The sequence below is a fragment of the Neomonachus schauinslandi genome, chromosome 1 (genome assembly GCF_002201575.2).
Source record: "Neomonachus schauinslandi chromosome 1, ASM220157v2, whole genome shotgun sequence".
NCBI lineage: Eukaryota > Metazoa > Chordata > Mammalia > Carnivora > Phocidae > Neomonachus > Neomonachus schauinslandi.
This window is the reverse complement of record NC_058403.1, coordinates 4,884,701-4,909,091: the sequence shown is the minus strand read 5'-3', so window position 1 is coordinate 4,909,091 and position 24,391 is coordinate 4,884,701. Positions and strand designations below refer to the sequence as shown.

General features: G+C 47.2%; 1 protein-coding gene across 1 annotated transcript in view; it reads right to left on the bottom strand.

Moving 5' to 3' along the window:
• DSCAM (DS cell adhesion molecule) overlaps positions 1 to 6,401 on the bottom strand; it is a 709,341-nt gene extending 702,940 nt beyond the window's left edge. Inside the window, exons 1-3 of the mRNA XM_044918979.1 lie at positions 6,389 to 6,401; positions 4,756 to 4,946; positions 2,566 to 2,584 (exon numbers count right to left, since the gene is read on the bottom strand). Of these exons, the coding sequence (XP_044774914.1) occupies positions 2,566 to 2,584; positions 4,756 to 4,946; positions 6,389 to 6,401 (223 nt within the window). The remainder of the gene's footprint in view (positions 1 to 2,565; positions 2,585 to 4,755; positions 4,947 to 6,388) is intronic.
• Positions 6,402 to 24,391: the final 17,990 nt, after the last annotated feature.

Below are 24,391 nucleotides of genomic sequence, written 5' to 3'. Positions count from 1 at the left end.
ACAGCACAGAGAAATACACCTCCTACTTAACTGAGGCCCAGGAGTGACATCACTTCATTCAATTCAGTTCGGCAGGGGCTAGTCACAGGGACCCCCAGCATCCCCCAGGGGAGGCACCAACCCTGTCAGTCCTGGTGGGGAGAGGGCCATCTCTGCCAGAGTCTGGTCCTTCTTTTACAGAACTGGTGTCCTGGTTATGAATCCTCCTGGAAGGCCATGTTCCCTTTCTCCAGATCTTATGTCAATGGTGTTTGCTTTGCGCATGTAGGCTGAGGATCATGTTCCCTCTTGTTACCTTCCTTTATTGGAGCCACTGATGAAGGGAAAGAAGGGGTGCACCAAATCTAGGCCGGTGCCAAAGGGAGGACCGTGGTCTGCAGCAACACCGGGAAGAGAAGGCTCAGCTCGGGGTCTGGCTGCTGAGGACCCTGACAGAGAAGCTCCCCCTGCGTGGAGAGCAATGACTGATGGAAGCCTGTATGGGAAGGCGTGTGTTCACTAGCAACTTCTCCCTCTCTTTCACGAAGTAAAGCTGAGGGTATTGGTTCGCTGGGCTGCCATAACAAAGCACCACAAACTGGGGGCTTAAACAACAGAGATTTGCTTTCTCACGTTTCTAGAGGCCAGAAGTCTGACACCAAGGGATCATCAAGGTGTTGGCAGGTTTGGTGACTCCCCAGGCCTCTCTCCGTGGTGCAGACAATATCTTCTCCCTGTGTCCTCACATGGTCGTCCCTCTGCGTGTGTCTGTGTCCTATTCCCCTTGATTTATAAGGACGCTGATCACATCGGATTAGGGCCCAGCCTAGTGACAGGACTTTACTGCATGGCCTCTTTCAAGGCCCTCTCTCTAAATCCAGTCACATTTTAAGGTGCTGGGGATCAGGACTTCCATGTAAGAATTGTGGGGGGACACAACTCAGCCCATAACGCTGAGGATACGATGCAGCTTGCACTTCCCACAGTCACTGCGTCCCTTAAAACGTGTAGATTCAAGTTTTTTCCAGCAAAGAGAATCTAAATCTGACAGGCAGGTTAGTCTCAGTTGCTTCCTTCACCTCAGTTTTCAGAGCTGATTTTCAGCAGCCAGCCCACTGTCACAGGTGGAAACGTCCATCAGGCAGACCATCTCTGGGAGATGTCAGGGAGGGGCTTTCTTGCCATTGTTTAAAGCACGAGCCACAGTCACACTGGGGCACCTGGGTGGCTCAGGCGGTTAAGCGTCTGACTGACCATCAGTTTCCGCTCTGGTCGTGACCTCAGGGTCGTGAGATCAAACCCCGCCTCAGGCTCCCTGCTCAGTGGGGAGTCTGCTTCCCTTCACTCTCTCCCTCTGCCTCTACCTGCCCTGTGCACTCTCTCTCTCTCAAATAAACAAATAAATCTTTTAAAAAAAAAATAAAGCAAGAGCCACAGCAAACCTTGACTGAGCAAATGCACACCAACCTCTAAGTCAAGAGCAGAGACCATCCTGCAGCTGACGACCCTTTAAAGCACCTGCCTGAAGCACCTAAAATAGTGCGCTGTGAATGTTGCTCTCAATGAAACTCAAAGCCCTTGTAGGGAGGAACAAACTAATACAGACACCTCCTTCCAGATTTGATATGTGAAGTTCCACACATTCGCCACCAGCTTTCAGCCATGCCTGCCTCTTGCAAAGTGGAAGGGAGCTGCAGGGATGGTTTGGTCAGAACCCTCAAGCTGTGGGATTCTTCTCAGCCAGGGTAAGGGGCAGCCCAGGGAAGAAGGTCAGGAAACTGCCCATGGCATTTTCTGTCCACAGATGTCCCCCTCTCCAATATTTTCCCCATACCTGAGAGTCATTACAAGCTCCTCTTTTAAAATTCAAGATGTCCATGGAGCATCAAGCCTAACTTACGTCTCAGTGTAAACTACTTTAATCACATCATCTTTTGCATTCGTTGAATGCTGCTGTGTGTTTCCAAAAGGGACAATTTCAGTTTGGCTAAAATGGATGGGAGGAAGTTTTTGATCCATCTGGATGAAGTCAAGGTATCTGAGCCAAGCAAGGCAGGCTGGGGACCACAGATTTCTGGGTGGTAGGGACACCGGGGTAAGAGGAGGGCTCAGAGGGACAGGGAGAACAGCCCGCCAGGAGTAGCTCCCTTGAAATCTCACCTGGAGGCTTTGGGAATAAGTGGTTCAGCCCTGAAAAATGTCTCCTGTAAAGTATAAAGTCCTAGTCCAAATATCGAAAGTTGAGAATGATGCAAAGGTGGGCAAATCTCAGGCTGGTGTCACTTTCCAAGTCTGCATTGGTCAGTGTGCAGCCTGCCTATTCAAGTCAACCCAAGATATCTCAGCTAGGTAGGCACTTGGCACTATGCAGGGAGGACCAAGCCTGTTCCCCTTACACAGAAGTTAGCAGGGAAATTGGTTAGGAGCTCCAAGGATCCTGTCACACCAGTCACCTGAGGTCAGAGCAGGAATAGCGGTCAGTAAGGGAAAAAGGTAAGCACAAGGTAGAGTGGTCTCCAGTTTCCCAGAGGGTGTGACGTTGGGACACGCTGCAAGATCAAGCATGGCTTGAGCAAAATTACTCACCTCCCTGGCTTTTTGTCAACTAAAAACAAAACAAAACAAAAACGCAAAGGTTAAAAATGCCTACCTCGGGCGCCTGGGTGGCTCAGTCGGTTAAGCGACTGCCTTCGGCTCAGGTCATGATCCTGGAGTCCCCGGATCGAGTCCCGCATCGGGCTCCCTGCTCGGCGGGGAGTCTGCTTCTCCCTCTGACCCTCCCGACCCTCCCCCCTCTCATGCTCTCTCTCTCTCAGTCTCTCTCTCAAATAAATAAATAAAATCTTTAAAAAAAAATAAAAAATGCCTACCTCAAAAGGCTATTGGATAGAAGGAATGACATTACTTGTTTTAAATTCACAGAGTAGGTGCTTAATACATCTTACATCTGCATAAAACAAAGCACACACACTTCCAAAATGATGCCCCCAACTATTTTTCTCCTGTGCGTACCAAGGGACTTACCTTCTCTACTACTTTCCAAAGCAGTGACTCTCAAAGTGTAGTTCCCCAGACCAGCCTCGTCAGCCTTACCTGCAGGCCTGCTGGAAATGCATATCTCAGCCCCCCATTCTGGACCTATGCAGTCAGAAAACCCTCGGCCCAACAGTTTCCCAGGTAGTTCTAATGCATACCAAAGTTTGAGAACCACAACGCTAGACTGACGCGTTAGCTACCTGGCTGCACAGTAGATTCACCTGGGATCTTTCTAAAAAGAGTTGTAATACCATGGCCCCACCCAAACCAAATAAATCAGAATACCTGTGAATAGGATCCAGGCCCAGAACTTTCTTTCTTAAGATCTCTTTCAGGTGAGTCTAATGTGCAGCCAGTGTGAAGAAACCATTGTTCTGGGCACCACGGACGAGGAGGTACTTGGTAGCTTTCACACTGAAAACCCATCTTTCATTCCTTTGCTTCCCTAAATACGAATGCCCACTCCAAGCCCTGTGTCACAGTAGGTAGTGGGGATACAAGACAGACATGGACCATACGTCTCTGGAGATAAGAGTCTGGTGGGCACCACCATTTACAACCACACAAGTTGTACACTGTACAACTCGAGTGGGTACCATGTCCATCTTTATTTACAACCTGTAAAGCCACACACAATATCCAAGGTCAAAGCCCAAAGTAATCTTGGCACCATAATATGTAGAATACATCAATTCCAAGCAGTTTTAGCCTCAACTATTGGCCATGCTGAAGTCTTCACAGGGAGTCCCAGCAGGACCAAGGCCAGTGAATTGATGTCTTATCACTCTGCTACGTGTAACTCCTACATTTATTAATGAATGAGGGACATTGTGTGAAACATGACTTTACTGAGCATGACAGTTTTATTTGGTAGTGAAACAGCACCAATATGAAGCGTTTTCATTTTGAATTTACTTTATTCTTATTGTGGTAGACTGAACAACGGCCCCCAAAGGCCATAATCCCTAGAACTAGTGAAAATTTTCTAAAATGGTGACAAGCCTTCATAGATGTGATTAAGTTAAAGGTTGAGATTGGGGAAATTATGGGGTGGCCATAAATGCAATCACAAGTGTCCTTGTAGGAGAGAGACAGAGGTATATTTGATACAGAAGAATAAAACAATGTGACCACTGAAACAAGATGCTACACTGCTCACTTTAAAGATGGAGGAGGGAGCTGGGAGCCAAAGAACACACTCTAGAACAAGCGAGGACAAGGCAATAGATTTTCTCCTACAGCCTCTGGAGGGAACATGGTGCCCCTGACACACTGATTTTGGCCCAGTGAATCTGATTTCAGACCTCTGACCTCCAGAGGGAGAGAACAAATGTATGTTGCTTTAGGTCATCCAGTTTACAATTATTTGATACAGCAGCAATATAAAACTGATATATTTATATGTATCCAAATAAAGAAAATCCAGAAGAATAGAACAGAAGTTTCGGAAAGAAGTTCAGAGCAGCTGAAATTTAATGTATCCCCTTTAGTGGGCCAGGCTCTGTGCTGGTTATTTTATATGGATTAAGTCTCAAACACAAAAACCACAAGAGAAAGATGATATCATCACCATCATCATCACCATCTTCATTTATCACCATCAACATCACCATCATCATCATCATCATCATCATCTTCATCAGCACCATTTTCATCATCATCACCATCTTCATCATCACACCACCACCATCATCATCATCTTCATCATCACACCACCATCTTCATCATCACCACCATCACCATCACCATCATCACCATGACCATAGTCATCACCATCTTCATCTTATCAACACCATCATCATTTTCATCATCATCACCATCATCACCATCTTCATCACCACCTTTTTCTTCATCACCACCATCTTCATCTTCACCATCATCAATATTTATCAATATTTTTATTTTATATTTTTGCACTGAGTTACAAAATTCTACTCCAAGTGGAACATATCGGGTTACCAATTAATGGTCTTTATGGCCTGAAAGTGAAATGAAGGACCCACATTTGAAGAGCAACAGAGCAGGTGTTTTGGTAGCAACCTGAGAAGAGCAGCCCACAGATGAGTGTGATGGGTGGTCCCACAGACACTATTCATACAGAAATTAACATAGTAAATGTTATTAATAACTCCCCATTCAGCACCATCTTGCCCAAGAGAAACTGTTTCTGCATCATCAACTCCCGGCAGCAACTTTGCTAAATCTGAGTTGCCATTTCTCAAAATAATGTCCTTTTATCCCACTTGGGACCTGTCACCTGGAACAAATAAGGTCTTTACAAGTCCCAGAAAATGAGAGCATTTTCTCCACAAACTATATTTTTCTGTACTTGTTCCCTACCCTGATATAAGAGATTAACCTACTAGAGAGGTTGAATTTCACATCTCCCCAAAAAGAAATGAGGACTTGCCCATATCAGAAGGGAAAAATCCAACTGATACAAAAAAGTAAAATCTGAGATAAAGAAAAATTATTGTTTTAAATAAATAAGTTTTTATGAATTTTATCTCAGAATTTATACTTTGATAAATAAGAGTTCTTCATGACACAGAGAGGTAACTCAGATATGATGTTTCTGTCTGGTCAAAAGTTCCCAAGATCTCTCACAAGTCCTGGATCTAAGGAAATCGCCTTCTCATCCTTCAAAATCTGTATTTGTCCCTGTGATATAAAGAGGTCAAAGTTCCCTAAATGGATCAATACACTAAAAATAAGTCCGATAAAAATAGCAATAATTATGACACCTCACACTTACTTAGCAATTCCCATATACCAGGCAATATTCCAGGCCTTCACTGATAGCAACTCTTTACTCTTCCCATTATGAGGAAATACTATCTATCATCTCTGTTTTGCAGATGAGGGAACTGAGGCACGGAGCTAGTAAAAGGTAGAATTCTATGCTAAGGATATTGGCTCCAGAGTCTCCTTAAACACAGTGTTTTAACGTCTCAACAAAGTTCTAAAAGGACTTTCAGAGAAATGTGGATCTCTTACTTCACAATTTACACAAAAGCCTAAAGAGCCAAGAGGAACAGGACTCACCTTATCAGAAAAGCAAGCTAATTATAAAGCCAGGGTCACAGAGCCACATGGGTGCTGAGGCAGGGCCACATCATGGGCTTCTGGAACAAATGAGAGATGCCAGAAAAGACCTGCACATATGTGGACACCCACACGCACAAGGGACGTATGGTGAACCAAAGGAGGAGATGCCTACTGAACGATGCTGGGATGATGCATTGCTCTGACAGAGGCAAATGAAATCGAATCCCTGTCTCTCATCAGACAAAAATCCACCCCAGATGAATTAAGGACTTAATGAAATGAAAGCCAATATGAACCATTCTAGAAAAAAAATAGGAAAACTTACGGTAGGAAGCCATTTTTTAAGGCACAAAACACTACTCAAAAATTGTGAAATGACTCTAAGATCACCTATTCCTGGAGGAAAGAACCAAGAAGGTGAAATATAACCCTCAAATGGGAAAATATTTAAAGTACTTATCTCTCGTTAGTGCTGAGGGACTCCTCCCTGGGGGATGGCTGCATGTCCTCCCGTGTCTCTTCTCAACACAGCAGCCACAGACATGTGTCAAAACACCAGTCCCCAATGTCACACCATGTCACTGCTCACAACCCTCTGGTGGCGACCATCTCCTACTTCCTCTCTGTCCTCACCTCCTCCCCCTGCACCCCCCAACTTACCCTGCTCCCCTTTACAGCACTGGAGTTTCCCAAGGCTGCTGCAGGGCTTTGGTGCTTGCTGTTTGCTCCACCTGCAGTGTTCTCCCCAACATCTCCAACCTCTCTCCCTTGCCCCTCCCCCCAGGTTTTCACTCAGAAGTCCCCTTCTTAGCCTCCCTACCTGGGCCTCCTCATCTCCCCTAAAATGACTCTTCTTCATGGTTTCAGCTTTCTCCTTACACCAGTTATGTGCTACATATTCTATTGACTTTGTGTGCTGCCCCCCGTCCCCTCAGGATGAAGCGTTTGCCTGTGGTGTTCACTCTATTTCCCCAGCACCTAGAATCAATGTGCGGCACATGCTAATTGCCCAGAAAATTATGTTACATGGATGGACAAATGACACACATTATCCTGGGTAAATCTCAAAGCAAGAATGCAGAGGAGAACAAAGCCAGTCCCAGAAGAACACCCCCTCTGTCACTGTAATGGCATCAAGAGCACGCACATCATAGCAAGATACCACTTGGGGCTGTGAGTACATGTGCTACAATGAGAGAGAAAAGCAGGGGCTCGCTAACACTGAATTCAGGAGGGCGTCCATCCTTGGGAAGGGAAGTGATCGGAGAGGGGCACACGGGGGCTTTTCCAGGACACTCCTGTCTCTTAACATAGGCAGGTTCTGTGCAAGCTTCCATCCTGTTAGCGTAACAAAATTTTAAGTTGCTTTTAAAAAGACAAGAAAAATCATTTCGAGTGCATCCAACCACATCACCTCTTGGGAATCCAATATTCAAATACAAATGGCCACACCACTGATCTGCTGCTCTGCTATTTATGTGTCTGTACTGCAAACTCACTGTGCAGCCAAGCCAGGCTACTTCCGTTTAGTTCCACCGCCCAACTGAATGGCAAACCTCACCCCAGATGACTGACCTCCAAGAACGGGCAAGGTAAGATAGTGAAGGCTGTCTCATTTTGAATCCCCTGACAACACTTTGTACATGTCAATGATGAGGAAAAAAATCTAGTGATTAATTATATAAACCACAGATATGACTTAGTAGCATGAGGGTTTGTGCCCAGAAAGGAGAATGAATTTCCAAAGCCTTTGTCAAGAGTGGGTGCTTCCTTTCTGCTGCATCCCCCCACATTTTCTCAAACACCAGCTCATCTTCCTCCTGCCTGAGGCATCTGGGCCCCCTCCCACACATGCTCACGCAGTCAAAAACTGCTTCATGTGGCAGAGACTCCCTCAATATCCTTCCTCAGGAAAATGACCTGTGGCTCCACTGATACCTGACAATTCGTCATGAAGACCAAGAAGATTAGAGGCAATATGTGAGCAAACATGCAGTTATTTTAAAAATATTGTTGTGATTCTGGATAAGAACTCAGATGGTCAAATAAAGCCCTGTTAATAAAGCTCAAGGAAATAAACAAATATAGATAGATGAGAGCTGATCAATAGACACATAACTGATAGATAAATGATAGATGAACAATAGATAGATACATAGATAGATACATAGATGATAGGGAATAAATGGATAGATGGATGATGCATGGATGGATGGATGATGGATGGATGGATGGATGGATGGATGGATGGATGGATGGATGATGGATAATGGATGGATAGATGATGGATGGATGATGGATGGGTGGATGGATGGATGGATGATGGATGATAGATAGGTAGATAGATGATGACAGATAGATGATAGAAAGATAGATATAGATAGATAGATAGATAGATAGACAGACAGACAGATAAACAGAAGAAAGGGAGTCTGTTTGGTCACCAGTATATCCCTGGCAATTATTAAATAATAGACACTCAATAAATATCTGTCAAATGAATGAATGAAGTAATGGATGTCAAACAACATGATAAAATATGGTCCAAAATCTCTAACACCTTGTTAACCTACATGTGAATTTGTACAAGTGGCCCTTTACCCTCCACTGTGTGGCAAAGCTCAGGTGAACATGCATTTTGCTTCCGTCTCCTGAATGCCAGGACTATTCTCTTTTGGAAGCCAGCCTCTCTGTGCTCTTTCTTTATGGCAAGTGCTTGAGGAACAAGTTCTTTTACTTAATATATGTTTTAAGAGAGTGTCTACAAGGATCCATCCAGTTTAGTGTATCAGGAGGTTTTCTTTGGTCTGTTGGATCCCAGAAAATGACCACACTCCATGAAAAATCTGGTTGTACCTGGTGAGTCCAATATAGTGATGCTAAGACCTTTATCTCTGGACTACAAAAACCGTGCGTTGGTCAAAACCTTCCATAGCTCAGCCACAATAGTTCTTTGTCCTCCAGAACTGTGTTCTCCAATATGGCAGGCACTGACCACATATGACTATTAAATTCAAATTCACCAAAATTAAACAAAAATAATAACTCCACTCCTCACTCATTCTATCCACATTTCAAGTGCTCCACAGTCAAATCTGCCCAGTGACTACCAGCCACTAAATGGCTTAATGTTCTAGAACATTTCTATCATCACAGAAAGATGCATTGGACAGCACTAGGCTAGCATGTAACTTGATGCTGACAGTATCACCTTCTCCTGAGATCACTGAGAATAAACCAGCTAGAAAACCTTCAAAGTACAGAAAGGACTAAAATAATTTAATAAGGATTAAGGAATAGAGACATGAATTATAGTTTAGGAAGCAAAAATATAAATGAAGTAACATTCGATGGGAAAGGGGATGAGTAAAACCTCTAATTAAAAATGAAACAACACACTTATACAAAGGATAAAGAGATAAAACTGACACTCTTTAGACCTATATTGTACTGAGTTTAAGGCAAATGCACTGGTCAAGAAAGAGACTAATCCATTTACAAGCTAATTGGATTGTTAGGTACACATTACTATCAGAGTAGCCGGAGGTAGCACTTCCAACTAATGGTAGTAATTGCTTTTAAATAACCTTAAGATGAGTACAGTCATCTCAAAGGTCCCATTTAACTCCCTTTCCTATTATAGAAATTATGCTATAGATCAACCTAATGGGGGACACACACCTAATACGCACACAAAGGACAACTGGAAGAGTCAAGAAGTGAAAAGTAAAAATATGAAGCTTTGTAGAATGAATTAAGACAAACACAAATCTGAACTTCCCTTGGAGAAAAGCTGGCCCTAGTCACCATTTTACAGTTCATGGTTCTGCAGCTTGCTAGCTTTATGACCTTGAGCTTGCCACTCCATCTCTCCACACTTCAAATACCATCTGCAAATCGAAGGGAATTGTGTGTTTGACACTTCTTTCAGTTGCTGTGGGCAGTGAATCCATGAACATAGCAGGGACAAGAATGGAAAGAAACAGTGGCCCAGACTTTCTGGCCATCAGGCCAGCTCCACACTGCCATGCTCAGCTCAACTGGAGGGACCAACGTGCTCCCAATCACCTCACCCAACACCTTGGACTCATGTCCCATCCTTCTGCTGCCCCACCACTATCCTGTCCCCCTGATATCATCACCACCCCCTGAACGCACAGGACCCTCCACCAGAACCACCACAACAGCCTCCTTTCATCACTTCTCTCCAGGCTATCCCCTACCGTGCTAACAGGTTCAACTGCAGTGAGAGCAACACATCTGACACATTACACTGTTTTACCCCTAGATCCTCTCAAAGACCCCGAGACCAGGACTCAAGTGAAAGCAGTCTATTTGGGAGATGTTTTTGGGAGTCATAGGCACTGAATGGGGCGAGGGAGTCAGAAGATGGAAGATGGCCAGGGAAGGGTGAGTTTTCAGACAAGTCACCACTCTGAGCACCTGTAATTTCATCTTCGGGACACTGCAAGACCCACATCACAGTTAGCCTGCCTGAGAGACTCGGGTATGTGTCATTAACTCCTACAGTCACTGGTTGAAGGCTACTCCGAGGAGTCAATCCCCAGGCATTCCGGCAGGAGCCCTGAGGCAAAGTGTAGCTCCTGCCAGCAGCCAGAAGTCTGACTACCTTCCAGGAGATGCTAAAGTCTGAGAGGGTCTGGGCAGGTGCCAACAGCATCTGCTACAAAACCATGCATTTTCATTTACTAATTGCCCCATGGCTCCTTCATCCACCAAGGAGATGGTGGCCATTGAGTCAGAGAGGACAGATACACCTAGATTCAGCTCTGAGCTCCTGATTTTGTTTCTTGAGTCTGAGATAAGAGTTTGAAAGCCAGACTTTATGGGCAACTGAGAGAAAAAAGTATTTTCTAAATCCTAAATTCTTCATCCTGTATCAAGGGCAAGCAGAGCTTGGAGGTCCAGTGATGGAGTCCAGCTATAAGACATGGTGGGGAGAAGACCAAAGATACGACCTCCAGATGGAGATCCTGCATCCTGAAGAGAGGTGAGGATGGCAGTATGCAGGATGAGGAGAGATGTGGGGCTAAGATGAAGTTCTTGAGAGAGAGCTGGGTGGTTTGAGATGACAGACACCCTGCATAGGCAGAGGGGACACCAAAAGGAGAGGGAAGCTCCCCCCCTCCCCTGAGAGGTCAAAGCAAGGTGGAAATGGTGGATGGAAGGACACAGAAGAGCAGGGTCAAGGTAGCACCATGGTTTGCCATGGCCTGGCTATGGTGTATACGGCATCCCCCCAACACACACACGCACATGCATGCACCATACGTATATTAGCTGACATGCGAGTTCAAGAGCAAAACGATATAGTAATTAAAACAAGTAACATCTGCGTAACAGTTGCAATATGCTAGATACTGTGATAAACACTTTCCATATTTTAACTCATTTGATCCTTACCACCCACATCCCTAGGAAGGAGGTATTGCCATTCCCATTTTACAGAGAAGGAAACTGAGCCACAGAAAAGTTGGTCAAAGTTCATACAGTTTGTGTGTCCTGGAGCTAGAATTACAACACAAGCGAACGTAGCTCACAAGCCTGTACAACTAATTTCTAGAATATTCTACAGCTCTGTAAGAAAAGTTACCAAGTGCCGATATATACATTATTTTTACTCCACTACAAATACAGAAGATCATGTCACTCAACTTCTACGGTAGATTATTGTGGAAAATGGCTGTAGTAAGTTCTCCCATTCCTCTGTACAAACAAATACTATGGTCTTAAACGAGAAGTGTCTCGAGGCAAACATCTCATTCATGCCCTGAGCAAAGCACTGGCATCTAAGGGGAGAGTTAAATGCTTGGAGCCTCAGCCTGGCAGCTCAAAGGCAAAAACACAAAACCTAGAAAGTTTCAGAAACTGCTGCCTCTTCTAGGTCTAAGTGAAAAGGCTAATTTGAAAATGAAAGGACGGGAAGCATTCCCACACTCTCGCAGAAATACTTCAGATGTCCATATTCTCAAGCTAGCTACAAGGAAGCACTAAGGTCCCATCGAGGAGAGAGCCACCATTGTCAGAGGCTCGCAAAGCTTCTCAGTAAAACCACAAAAGAGCTGCACCTGAGAGGCTGGCAAAGCACCAGCGATGGATGGGGAATTAGAGCACCCAGGGGGACTTTCCAAATGTGACTTTTCTATTCGTGCTTTGGTGAGAGAGAATATTCACAGTCCCTTAATTTAAACCCAGTGGATCCAGAGTGACCTGCGACATTCTCTTCCATTGCCGTCTAATGCCTTGTCTTCCGGATTCATCCAGTCCTCCCCATGTGCCTGGAACCGGTTTGTGTGAAGGACTCAGTAGACCCAGCATTGTGGGCAGAACTGGGTCCCCCAAGAAGGTTTGTTCAAGCCCTAATCTCAGTACCTGTGAATGTGTCCTTACACAGAATTAGGGTCTTTGCGGATGTCATCCAAGATCCAGAGATGTGGGGACAGAGACGCCAGGAGGACACCAGGTGGTGACAGAGGCACAGACTGGAGGGAGGTGGCCACAAGCCACCGGCTGCCATCAACCACAGGAGTTGGGACATGTGGAACAGATTCTCCCTTGGATTCTCCAGAAGGAATCCACCCTGCCAACACCTCAATTCAGACTTTCGGCCACCAGAACTATGAGACCGTCAATTTCTTTCATGTTAAGCCACTCTGTGGAACTCTGTCACAGCCCTGGGAGATTAATACATATATCTTCTGGGCAAGAAAGAAAGAAAAACACAAAGTAAGGAACGAAAATGGAGACACAGAAAGTGGGAAATGCAGTAACTTCTGGCATAAAACAAATGAATTATCTTGGTCATACCTATTCTTCTTTGGGGCCAACTCTGCCTCTGTATCAGCTGCTTGTTTGGATGACTAGGAGCACCAGCTCAGTGACCTTGGGAGAGCAAGGTGCTAAGCTAGCTCCTGAAAGAGGCTTTACCCCAAGACCATATATCCCAAGTTGTCTCGTCTTCCTTCCAGCCAAGACACACCTGGCAGAAATTCAGGAGAAACAGGCTTCTTCACAGGGCCTGACTGGGATATTCACCCACCCCAGCAGGTGATGTTAAGGAAAACTTTTGATCTGTAGCTCTTCCTCTGGCTTGCATCCAAACACCTACCCTAGTGAATAAACTACCCCAAAAAACCAGGATGTGCATTTGTGACATTCCTCAGAGGAGAGGGGTCCAGGCTGCACAGGGCTGCCAAAGCAGTGTTGGGAATGGGTAAGGGATGGAGAGAACCATTTAGGAGAGAAAAGGGGGCAGAGAAAGGGATGCAGAGAGGGATGGGCAGAGGAAAATACAGCTCCTCCCTAGCATAGGGCATTAGCCTGTCCCACTACCTCCATGGTGAGTCTTCCTGGAAGGGACCAAAAACCAATAGCCCAGGTGGACTCCAGGCTCAATTCCACACTCCTCGGGCTTGCAAACCCTCCGATGCCCTCATCCTATCCTGTATGTCCCATCCCACCCCCACCACTGCCTAAAACCCCACCAATCAGGTATCTCTACTGCCCCTAATTCCTCCAACATCATGGCAGCCTTGTAGCCAACTCTACTCTGGCTTCCTCTTCACCCTTTGGAGTCTCTGTGCGTTGCATTAGATGTTTTGTTTTGAAATCTGAGTATAATAACCAGTTGGACAACCTTTAGAGTCCTTTAGAGTGTGTGTCTCCTCTCTGCCCTGCCAGCTTCTGGCAAATGCCCATGTTCTTGAGAGCAGCCCACTGGCTAACCTGTCTCATCCTCTTCCTCCTCTAGTTAAGAAACACCAGGGGATACAGACCCTTCTTTTTTTTCTTTTTAAGATTTTATTTGTTTAAGAGAGAGAGTGCACAAGCAGGGGGGAGGGGCAGACAGAAAGGGACAGGCAGACTCCCCACTGAGCAGGGAGCCCGATGCGAGGCTCCATCCCAGGACCCTGGGATCACGACCTGAGCCGAAGGCAGACGTTCAACCAACTGAGCCACCCAGGTGCCCCAACACAGACCCTTCCATGCTGTCTTCAGCACAGACCCAGTCCTATTCTCAGATTGCTGGTTTGGTTGGGAGGGCTGGTGGACCCCAGGCCACTTGCTAAATGAGCATGGGAACCAGCTCACCCTGCCTCAAATACTAGCAGCCAAAACCAGCCCACTTCCTCCTCCCCAGCATCTCTGTGAGCCTGCTCCCTGGTGGAGGTCAGTCTGCAGCCCAGGGTGTCACCCTTGCCTTCAGCACCGCTCTTCACCCTCCACCCTCCATCCCAGCATTACTATCCCAACCACTGCAGGAGGGAGATGCTGAGAGGCCCCATGCACCTCTAGAACGCCACAGAAAATCAGGCACCACATTTGGTAAGTTCACATCCATCCATTCATTGGTCTTTGCCTCAGTCCTGCTCCAAACATTATACAATCATTCCCATTTCTCAGATAGGAAAACTGAGGCTGAAAAGGGTGCTGAGCCAATGGAATATTATGCAGCCATCAAAAGGAATGAGATCTTGCCATTTGCAACGACGTGGATGGAACTGGAGGGTGTTATGCTGAGCGAAATAAGTCAATCAGAGAAAGACATGTATCATATGACCTCACTGATATGAGGAATTCTTAATCACAGGAAACAAACTGAGGGTTGCTGGAGTGGGGGGTGGGGTGGGAGGGCTGGGGTGACTGGGTGATAGACACTGGGGAGGGTATGTGCTCTGGTAAGCGCTGTGAATTGTGCAAGACTGTCGAATCTCAGATCTCTACCTCTGAAACAAATAATGCAATATATGTTAAAAAAAAAAAAAGAAGAAGAAGAAGATAGCAGGAGGGGAAGAATGAAGCAGGGGAAATCGGAGGGTAGACGAACCATGAGAGACAATGGACTCTGAAAAACAAACTGAGGGTTCTAGAGGGGAGGGGCGTTGGGGGATGGGTTAGCCTGGTGATGGGTATTGAGGAGGGCACATTCTGCATGGAGCACTGGGTGTTATGCACAAACAATGAATCATGGAACACTACATCTAAAACTAATGATGTAATGTATGGGGATTAACATAAGAATAAAAAAAAAAAGAAAAAAGAAAAAAGAAAAGGGTGCTGAGCTTGCACAAAACTCGCAGATCACTTGGAGAAGAATTTGGACTTGCTTCCCACCAGCCTTACCCCAGAGACAATGTTCTTTTCACCAGAGGCCCCAGCTGCAGACCCTTCAAGGAGTGAGAAAGTGCCACTTCCAGACGTTCAGTGTCACCAGCAGCATGGCTGCCACAGAGGTGGAGGAAGCTTGCTTCTCTGCGAGTCCCCACCATCCCCACTCACCGATGCCTCGCCTGGCTGTCCTCTGTGCCTAGGAAGCTGGGTGCGACTCTCCCAGGGATCTCTGGGAACAGTGCGCCCTAGCCCTCCTGCATCTCCACTTGCCTGCCTGACCCCAAACTCCCTTCCATCCATCCGTACCTCCTCCCAGCTGCAGCTCCAGCATCATGCAAACAGGGCTCCCCAGGACACCGCTGCAAGTCACTGCACTCACACCCCACAGTGTGTATGTGTGCGTAGGGGGTGAGTGTGCATGTGTGTGTGTGTGTACTTGGGCTGTGCTCCAACAGGGATATCAGAACTTACTTAGAATCTTGAGATCACTGCTCAGTATGCACCTCTTCTTTCTCCTCCTGCAACGCAGGACTCACTGTGGAGCTTCACCTCTCCCCACCCAACCCCCCCGCCAATGGTGCCTCCATCCTGCCTGTAACCAGCTTCTCCTTATGGAACAAGGTGGCCTGCTATCTGATTTGAATGGGAACCTAGGTGGGGGCTTGAAAGTTGCCAGGGAGTATCCCTAAGCCAAGCTGTAGGCGCCGTCCTTGCTCTTCCTGAGTAGTGGACTTCACCACCATTGCTCCGAGCAGATTTGTAAACCCGAGTACAGCTCCAGGCTGCTCCGAGCCCACCAGCTCCTACCTGCAGTAGCTTCCCATTGCTATTGTAACCACAAACTGAGTGGCTTAAAATAACACCAATGTCTCATCCTACGGTTCTAGGGGTCAGAAACCAAATGGGTTGGCAGGGCTCCGTTCTTTCCAAAGGCTGCAGAGAAGCAGTTTTCCTGTCTTTGCTTGCTTCCAAAGCCTGCCTGCAGCGCATGGCTGTGGCCCCTTCCTCCACCTTCTCTCTAGCTTTCTCTCTTCCCCTCCATCCCTCTGCTTTCCTCTTGTCAGGACCCAGATGATCTCCCCATCTCAAGATCCTTAACTGCACCTGCAAAGTCCTCATTGCCCTATAAGGTGGTATTCACCGGCTCCAGGATCAGGACCTTGTGTGGCCCATTACTCAGCCTACAACAGTACCCACCTGTGCCATGCCCCAGGCCCCAGGCCCAAGGCCGAGCTATACAGACTCGCAGGATAGGAGCTAGAGCTTCCAACATTTTATATCTTGAAGGACCTTCCTTGTCCTTGATGGCCACTTGACATGCAGTTCTTGGATAAATGAACGGACAGTGTAATGTCCCTTCAAAATTCATATGTTGAAACCCTAACCCCCAATAACTCAGAATGTTATCTTATTTGAAGAAAGGATCTTTACAAAAGTAATCAAGGTAAAATGAGGTCTTTGGGGTGTGCTGTCATCCAAAAAGACTAGTGTCCTTGTAAAAAGGGGACATTTGGAACCGGACATGCACACAGGGAGAAGGCCGTGTGAAGATGAAGATGGCCATTGACAAGTCAAGGGGAATGGCCTGGACCACAGTCTTCCCTCCCTGCACAGAGAGAACCAACACCATGAACGTCTGTTGTTGAAGGTGCCCGGCTCACGGTGCTTTGTTGCAACAGTCCCAGCAAACTGATGCACATAGTAAAGCTCCTAATTAGAGAGTGTCCTGGGACATTGCACATAAGATTTTTTGAAGATTTTATTTATCTATCTATCTATCTGAGAGAGAGAGCTTGCAAACGGGGGGAGGAACAGAGGGAACGAGACAAGTAGACTCGGCGCTGAACACTGAGCCCAACACAAGGCTCGATCTCACAACTCTGAGACCATGACCTGAGCTGAGATCATGAGTCGGACGCTCAACCAACTGAGCCACCCAGGTGCCCTGCAAGTAAGATTTAAATCAAATAAACTTGTCAGAAAGTTCTATGCCACCAAAAATATTTTACTCCTTAGAGAGGCAGAGGAGGTGGGTGGCGTGGGAGTACTCAGGGCACCTTTTCCTACCCAGTGTTCTTGCCATCTCTCCATGCACAGAGATTGAAGCAAAGGTTTGACCCTCCCACGGTGGGGTGGTCTGGTGCCAGCAGAGGAGGTTAGGATCCCCCGCTCCTTCCTGCATGGCCAGGTAGCAAACTCTGAAGGGACAGCCAGGTCCCTTCCTTGTCCCTGGTCTGCCCCACCCCTGCTGCCTCTGCGGGACCCCTAGTCTCCACCACATCCCACATGGCACCCTTATTATGAGAAGCTTATTCTCCAGGGTGTCTGTGGTCACGAATGATCTCTCCAATTAAGAACAACTACAAAAATTTCCCCTGAGAAAGAAATCAGAGGCACTGGAGAAGTGGTGAGGGAAGGACTTGGGGGTATCAAGACACTGCAGGTAAGATACAGCCCCTTTACAAGACCATCCTTGACACCTTGTGAGATTGGCAAGAAGGCATTTTCTCCGGGGGGGGGGGGGGGGGAACTTAATTCAGGGCCATTTTGCTAGAAATGTCTAGCAAAGAGTCTGCTGGAAGCCACCAATGAGCTAGGTGTTTATTTGTTTTGATGTCCATGCCCACAGCTGACCCCTCTCACTGCCCTGCCAGCATATTTTATTAAAGGCAGCCAAGGGTCTTAATCTCTGGCTCTGCATTTTCTTCTCCAGATGCCCCTCATTTCTCATCTTACACACCACTGGTCAACTGTGGGGAAAATAATTAGCTTCCCTCTACCCTGCGCTAATTATGGAAAGCATCATTTACCCAACCCCGTGCCCGCTCTCAGGGCAGCCCACCTCCACCCTGCATCCCAGACCTGCGGGGAGGCGGACAGCAAGCTTGTTCCAGCGACAGCTGGGAAGCCAGCCTCTGGGAATAAAACATTTTAGCACTTCATAAATTTCTAACAAGGTTTCAAATTGCTGCTGCTTCCCTCCTTTCAGCTCTGTCAACTGGCAAAAAGGAGGGGGGGGGGGAAGACTAATTAAATCTACGATGGGAAAGTACTATGGGTAAGATCGCTACTTATTAGAAATAATGAACTGATAGGACCAAATCGCAAAGTAAGGTGAAATTCTCCCCATTTCCCCCATAGATCGAAATACAAAGCATACTCTTCCTACTTTATACATGTTTGGTATTTATGGGTATATATCAAAGAACTCAGAACAGAGCGTCTGCTGCACAACATTCTTAAACTCGATGGAAGGTGAGACATCATAGGCAGCAACACTGAGTATGAGCATCAAGGCTTGATCTCCTTGATAAAGTAGGTCATTTCGAATTCTTTTCCCATATGATTTTTACTGCAAGGAAATGATCACTGGTGAGGCAATCAAACGGAGAGAAACATAACTTGAGTACCTCACAGTCATTTCCAGGTTTTAATCACCATCGCTAATTTTTAAAAAATATCAACAATAATAAAAGCCTCTTAATTCTTTTGCACTCTGTTTTAAAAGCACAGCTACTCAACGTGGGGGGCGGGAATATGAAGACTTTCAGTAGGGGGGGTGCTGGAGACGGAAGGGAAAGGAGTTCACAGAGGGGCTTCACTGTTACCTCAAACACGCCAGCAGCCCAGGGGGAAGGGCGGGTTCAGGCCAAACTAGGGTACCGACAGGTCCTGCCAGTAACTCGGGGTTCAAATCCCTTGGCGCAAACACACAGCCAAGCACAAAGCGAGTGCCGGACAATCAGCAGCGGCCAGGCGGGGGATGAGGGTCGCTCCCTGGACCCACTGAGGCGCACCGGACACTCACTCTTTCCACACAGCAGCCCCGTCTGCTTCCTCTGATGCCTGTTTCCTTCCTCCGCCTGAAAAGGTTGACCTTTAGGATGACATACAGACGTAAGCTTCTGCAGCTAGGAACATGCACGGAAGAACATGTGCCTTACTTACGTTTGGGAATGTCAGCCTAGCCCATGTTCAGAACAGCAACCCCAGGATCGGCTATCTCACAATGGCTCCCGACTGCATTTCAAAGGCAAATGATCACTTGGTATCAATTCCAGCCTTGCTAATATTTGGTCCTGGACATCACGGGTAATTGACGGGATGAACTGCCAGTTCTGCTGCCGGTGGCCCCAGGTGACATTTGGGATCTTTCGAGCGATAGAACCTACAGTGGCTTGACGTTGCTGCTTTGCCAATTATGATCCTTGGTATGTTGCTCACTGTTGTCTCCCCCCTCCCTCTCCCCACCCCTCTGCTCACTCTCTCTCTCTCTGTACTTTCGCCAAGAGATATATCAAATTTTATGTTTCCCACATATGCAGAGGTTTGGCGACAGGGACAAAAAGAAAAAACCAAGAATAACAATGAATGTGGCTAAGGGGAAACTACTTAGAAAACACTTTGATGCTGACTAATAATGGCAGACAACAGAAAGGTGGATTTTAGAAATTCATCCGGGCTTTTAGCAGCTAGGCTGTGGCTCCACTAAAGGAAACGAGGTCACCCCAGGTCCACTCTGCACCCCAGACTGAAGCTCCGGGCCACTAGAGGGGACCCGCCCACCTGCCCTATCAGTATATGGTGACACTCCCTTTGGGGACTGCAGCATGACCATTCCGAGAACGGCACCATGATATATATTTGTCCTGCATTTTTATGCAAGTTTCCCCGTGATCTTAATGGGCACTGTCTGATCTAACGCTGCTCACCATGACATCTTGTCTTCCACCAGTGGAAATGATTGTTCTCTATCCCTCCCAGCAATTCTTGCAGCACATACCCAGTGAGGACAAGACGAGTTGCCAGCCAATATCTTGGGCTTAATAAATACACCCAACCTGAGTTTATTCTCATCATGCACAATTTCCACTTCCTGGTGTTTGCCAGGTTCAGAGAACGTCACAGGACGGCCTTTCCCTGGCCAATTTAGAAACCCATCTGCTGCTAGCAGTTCTGATGCACTTTGATCGCCCAGGCTGGAAGTGCGTCAAGGTAGAAGCAGGTTTCCCGAGGAACGAGGAACCGTGCTAATTGTAATCAGAGTGAAGACAGCAGTTGAGCGCGGAACCACGGCACAGCCTGGGGATGAAGGGCTTATGGCGAAGGAGAGAAAAAACTGCTTTTCCTTTGGAAGGGAAGGTGGGAGCTTTGTGGGGTATGGCTGAAGTTTCTCCAAATGGAGGTTATCAGAGAGGTTGATATTAAATATGGAAGTTAGAGACCTCCTTCAAGGTCACAGTGAAGTAGTTTGGGGGCTAAAAAATTAGACCCATCTCTAGAGGGCAACTGGGGGATGTTTCCTCATATTATTAACTCACTGGAGTTGACATCTTAGAATCTTGGGGGCCCTGACCCATCCTCTGCAGTCTCCTCCAAGGCTCTAAGTGGCCCTATGGTGCCAGATCCCTCCCCTCCCCAGGAACATTCCAGAAACAGCGTGACATTTATACTTCTGTGATAAACTGCTTGTTGCCCCAAAAATATTCTTTAAGATTTTATTCATGAGAAAGAGAGAGTGAGCGAGCGAGCGAGAGAGCACAAGCCAGGGTTGGGGAGGGGCAGAGGGAGAAGCAGACTCCCTGCTGAGCAGGGAGCCCAACTCGGGACTCAATCCCAGGGCCCTGAGATCATAACTTGAGCCGAAGGCAGACACTTAACCTACTGAGCAATGCAGGCGCCCCCATAAATATTCTTAATAGTTTAGGTTTTCTGAGCAGTCTTCTAGAAAAGATGGGGTAGCACCTTTGATGTTCAGACCCTATTTCCCTCTCGGGAAACTCAAAGAGACTCGGGTACTGAGACTGGCCTGTTGTGTTGCATCCAATGAGCAAAGGAAGTGAGTCCCCCACAACACCCACCCCAGCACAGGGTAACAGAGCATTACCAGCACTGACGTCATCATAGCAAGACCCCGCAGAGAGCCCCAAATCCTAGGCCAGCTCCCATTCAAGCACACTCAGGCCATCTTGTGTTCAGTTCCAGAGAACCCTGAGCTCTTCCCCAAGTCAAGCCAAGGAACATCCTCCTAAAAATAAAAAGGAGGTATTACATAACTGGTCTTCATCATCCCGGGTATACAAAAAGTCGCCTTTCACATTTTTTAACGGAGTCTTTTCCCTCGATTCTCTCAGTTTCTCCTCACATTTACTGACATGAAAACCAAACTTGGAATCAGTTCTGAACACTTTTCAACATTTTTGCCTCTATTGGCACATGTGGGTCACAGTGCGGGGCAGCGCGTTGGGGCTCACAACTCCACGCCCCGGTGGCTGGTGGACTCACCCGCAAGCATCCGCACCCCCGCAGGTCTGGGGCCCAGGAATATAGGGGTGGTTGTGTACCAACATAGAGACTTGCCCATAAGTAGTCCTTGAATTTTCTCCATGAAATCATAGTGTAATACCATCCGAATCACTGGTGTGGCCACCCAAGGTCATGCAGCTCTCTGCACTGTCTCAGAGGAGGAAGAAAGCCAGCATTCACCACCTACAATTGGCCAGACACTGCTCTAAATAAACCTCTTTAGATGCACAAACCCACGGCAACCCTATGGGAGGCAGATGTTATCACCATCCCCACTTGCCAGACGAGAAAATGGAGGCACAAAACAGGGAAGCTGCCGGAACCATACAGCTGGTATGAGGAGGAACAGAGCTTCCAACCTTGAGATATTTATAGCCCAAGAAGGAAACCTTTTAGCAGTTCCTAAGCAAAAGCAAAAGCATGTTGAGGGCATAAAGAGAGTGTGAAAAATAAAAGAAGAGGACAAAAGTTGCCAAGTTGAGGAGCACATGAGGATCTAGGAAGTCATTTCTTCTGGAAACTCGCAGAAAGATGTAGAACATCTAGAAAGGGAAAAAGCAGCCATGGAAGGCAAGGGGGTGGGTTGGAAAGTGTCGAGGGGCATAAGGCAGCTTGGGAGTGGGCATGGGCATGAACATGCCATACGCTCCCAGGCAGGCCAGCCTCAGATGCACCTGCTGGGGGGCTGCAGAGCATCAGTGGTAAATGGGGCTGGACAGACAGAGAGGTTTAGGCTCCCTGCAGTAGGAAAGGGGCTGGCTAGGTGTGCTGAGTGCAGGAGGGACAAACGGGCTGTGTAAGGAAATGAGCCTTCAGTACAAGGACCACACAGCTCATTCCCCAGGTGTCCTCTTTGAGCGGGCACTGGGCTGGGTGTCCTCCAAGGGCTTCAGTCATGTTCAGGCTGCTGAGATGGAGGGAACCAGATGCAGGGGGGGTAGTACAGGGAATGGAACAGCATGAAGGTCATCTCAAAGAGCACTGTGCCTTTTGGAGCTTTTTTAAATGCGGAGTTTTGAAAGCAGAACTTCTTGAAAATGTGTATCATGCGTGCCGCTGCCTGAGACTGTGAGCAAGCTATCTCTTGGCACCTGCACCAGGTGAGACAGGACAAACACTTGACCGCATCTCTGCATGGCACACCATCAACGGAAACGAACACCAGAACCTGACCAGTCCGCCTTCTCTGTCCCTCGGCGCATGGCTTCTTCCCACCTAAACTGCACCTCCAATAAATCAAGCGCAAGCAAAAGGAGGTATGAAGATATCAGGGGGAACCCTGAACAATACGTTGTTTACTCTCAATTACTGGAGGCAAAACTCTGAAAACCATCTGTCTGATTTGTGATGCTTTTGCTACTGTCTCAAGAACTGTTTTTGATTTGGAAGGGCATTCCAAGTGGGTACACGGGGAATACCACCTAAAATAGTCAGGTAATTTAATTATACATGCATGTTTTATGTCCGGGGAAAATGCACATGTTACACACAGTGGAGAGGGGAAAAAAAATCAGTAGACTGGAGTTTAGGATGTCATCTTTATGGGAGTGTTCTTTATTATTCTGTAAACTATGACCCTGTTCGTAGGAAAGAGGCCATGAAAAATAGTCATTTTTGCTACACATACAGATAACAGCAAAATAAGATGGACAGGAATTGATACAGATTTTTCATAATAAGGATTGATATAATGTCCTGCTGCGTCAATGGCAAATTTGATTCCTAGTTTTTGTTACTAAATGTTTTGTGAGTAACAGATGAAAAAGCAATTCGGTGATCCCAGCCTCTTTCTCTCCTTTGTGCTAACGGTGTCTCAGACCTCGGTCCTATACCTCCAGCTGCTCCTGGCTCCGCAGGGAGCTCAGGCAGCTTTTAGAGGTGCCCTAGCCCTCCCCCTGCAAGAGCCCCATCCATCCCAGTGTTTCTGTTGCCACGCTCCTGGCGCCTGGTGCCTCTCTCTAGCAAGTGAAGGGGACGTCCCGCTCCGACTGCGGACAACAGGAAGAACGGTGGGCCTCTTGTGTGCTGTGCAACATGGTACCCCTTGGGGGTGTCTCCTGCCACGCAACGTGGTTGCCACTTATCACACATCAGGATTTAGATAAAGAGGCAATTACTGGCATGGTCAAAGCCAAGGTAACCAGGCACGGAGCCAGGGCACCCCATCTTCCAGCTGAGTTAGCAGCTACTAGCTCAACTTCACCCACATGCCCCTGGCCCCAGAAAACTGTCTCTACAACATGAGAACCAGCACCCCCTGGGGGACGCGCCCCACTCCTCCCTGGCAGCCCACGGTCCATATCAGGCTGACCTGGGGTTCAAGAGGTTGGCCCCACTGCCACTGCCAAACAAATGTAGCGGACACTTTGTGCTCCGGGCCGTCCCCCCCCCACCGCCCCCTGGAGGTCAGGCTGGGTCCAGCTGGAACCACACCCCTGACGCACCTGCTCCTTGTGCTGCCCTTCCTCAACAATCCTTCGATAACCTGCACAAGAAACCCCTTCTCAGTTTCTGCTTCTTGGAAACCAACAGTATCAGGTCCCTGCAGTGGCTGTAACAAGTCTCCACAAATGGAGTGGCTTAAAATACCTGGAATTTATTGTCTCATAGTTGTGGAGGCCGGAAGTCTGAAACTGAGGTGTAGGTGGAGCTGGGTTTTTGGAGGCTCTGAGGAAGGAATCATCCCATGCTTTTCCTTGCTTCTGGTTCTGTCTGCAATCCTTGGTACACCCTGGCTTATAGATGCGTCAGTCCAATAGCTGCCCCCACCTTCTCATGGCCTTCTGCCCGTGTCTCCGTCTATATCCCCCCCTACTTTCTCTTCCAATGACACCTGTTATTGAATTTAGAGGCCACCCAAAATCCAACATGATTTCCTCTCTAAATCATC